At 53.8% G+C, this 2,031-nt stretch overlaps 1 protein-coding gene across 1 annotated transcript; it reads right to left on the bottom strand.

Moving 5' to 3' along the window:
- Positions 1 to 215: 215 nt before the first annotated feature.
- Positions 216 to 1,005, bottom strand: LOC119269857 (root-specific lectin-like). Its single transcript, XM_037551782.1, has one exon. It carries the CDS (start codon positions 959 to 961, stop codon positions 461 to 463), a length of 501 nt encoding a protein of 166 aa, XP_037407679.1. The 5' UTR covers positions 962 to 1,005; the 3' UTR covers positions 216 to 460.
- Between the last annotated feature and the right edge of the window lie 1,026 nt (positions 1,006 to 2,031).

Below are 2,031 nucleotides of genomic sequence, written 5' to 3' on the forward strand. Positions count from 1 at the left end.
TCTTTCTCATTGAAAGATTGGGACATCCTTGCCCCTATCAATGGCCTTAAAAAGTGTGGATTTATGCTCCGAGACACCTCAAGGAAAACCACTTAGTGATTGAGCTCATGCTTCGTTGGCTGAGGCTAAAAAAATGGCCGAGACTTTGAGGTTGTGAGGTGCTTTGGTTAACCTCCGCCTCTCGAACAGAGATTAGCACTATAGTACGCACTCCGTTAATTGCAACGAGATTCAGATTTATTGGATTACAAAGGTTACAAAGACGGCGCATGGCGCCACACGCATTATTTGTGGTTCCCGAACGCTAATCATGCATGCGTGCATGCACGATGGGAACGATTGTAAAGACGAGGAAAACGCAAACTAGCCGGTGAAGAAGACGTGGCAACGATCGACATTGCCACAACTCATCTCCTCACCTGATCCCGTCGCAATACTTGTAGCCATGCGCAGTTCAAGATCACCCCTGCACTATGGAGCTGAGCGGCAGGGCGGCGGCGCCAACGGCGTCATGGCAGGCGCCGCTCTGGCAGCCCTGGCCGCAGAACTCGACGCCGAGCCCGCAGTATCCGTACTTGCTGCAGCAGAAGTTGCTCAGGCACGGCTTGTCGGCGCTGCACTTGATGTTGGCGCGGCATGGCCCGTTCTGGCAGCCGTCGCCGCAGTACTCCTGGCCGTAGCCGCAGTACCCGTTGCCGCTGCAGCAGTGGTTGTTGGGGCACGTCACCGCGTTCCCCTCGGCCTGGGCGCCGCAGCGTTTGGGCTCGTAGCAGGCGCCGCTCTGGCAGCCGTCGCCGCAGTAGTTGGCGTCCATGCCGCAGTACCCCCACGCGCTGCAGCAGAGGTTGTTTGGGCACTCCATGCCGTCGGCCGCGTGGCCGCACTGCTCGGCGTGCGCGCCCGCCATGGCGATGGCGAGGACGACGACCGCGCCGAGGGTGAGGGCCTTGGTGCTCATCATCTTCTTCCTTTCTGCTGGCTTGTGGATCTGGTACTGGTTGTGTGTGTGTGAGTAAACAGGTGGTGCTCTCCTCCCTTTATATAGGCGTGGATCGTTCAGTTCACCTCATTAATTGTGGCGCCTCTTGCCAAAAATAAATAAAAATGAAGTCCCCGGAGCTATCTTTTGCTATTTCTATGGCGAGAACTGGGCAGTGGCCCAATTCGCAGTGGCACATTCTTGCAGACTGGGGTTAGATCTTGTGGGAAGGGAATTTCCGCAATCTCACCTGAGTGGGCTTCTTCTATTAAAAATATGTTCTGGATGCTAGTGTTTATGGATTTTATTTTATTTTTAGCTATTCCTTATGGTGGGTTTGTATCACCATTTTTTTAGCAAAATTGGGTTTGCGTCACCTACTAGACGAAACTCAGTGTTCCGAGTCTCAACAGCCCACACACCACACACCGTCTTGCTGGAGTTTGTGGCCTGGCGCGGCTCTTGGGAGCACGGGAAGTGCATCAACGTAGCCTGAAATCTAAGAGCATCTCTAGCAGATCTTGTAAAAGGCCCTCGGCCCGGAAAATTTTGGCCGATGTGTGGATTTGGGCATTTTTGTGGGTGAACAGGTTCCACATACAGCCTGGCCTGGAAAAAATTTCAAGGCCCTTGATATCTCCCCCTTCACTCTATCAAGGGCATCGGGGGCATTTTTTTTGCGAGAAAACTTTCAATCTATTCATAGGGTTAGCAACCCCTTCCCCCGCGATCCCTTCCGCTTCTTTGATGGTTCCACTCTGGCAAGCAATTAGAGCGAAATGTAGGGCGGTTTCGGCGGTGCACCTTCTCCGGGTGGTGCGGGTGGAGCCGACCTCGGTGATGCACCTCCTCTGGGCGGTGTCGGCCTCGGTGATGTGGCATGGCCGTCACTGGCACCATTGAAGGACTCCGCCTCGGACGGCTCGATCTCCTCCCTCACCAAACCCACCACTGACGATGACGCGGACAAGCTCGTCGCGATCACCGATGAGGCGAAGTTTCTGCTAATTAAGTTTTTAGTACGAATATAGTGTATTTGTTTTTACAAGGCA

Source organism: Triticum dicoccoides, chromosome 3A (genome assembly GCF_002162155.2).
Source record: "Triticum dicoccoides isolate Atlit2015 ecotype Zavitan chromosome 3A, WEW_v2.0, whole genome shotgun sequence".
Classification (NCBI taxonomy): domain Eukaryota; kingdom Viridiplantae; phylum Streptophyta; class Magnoliopsida; order Poales; family Poaceae; genus Triticum; species Triticum dicoccoides.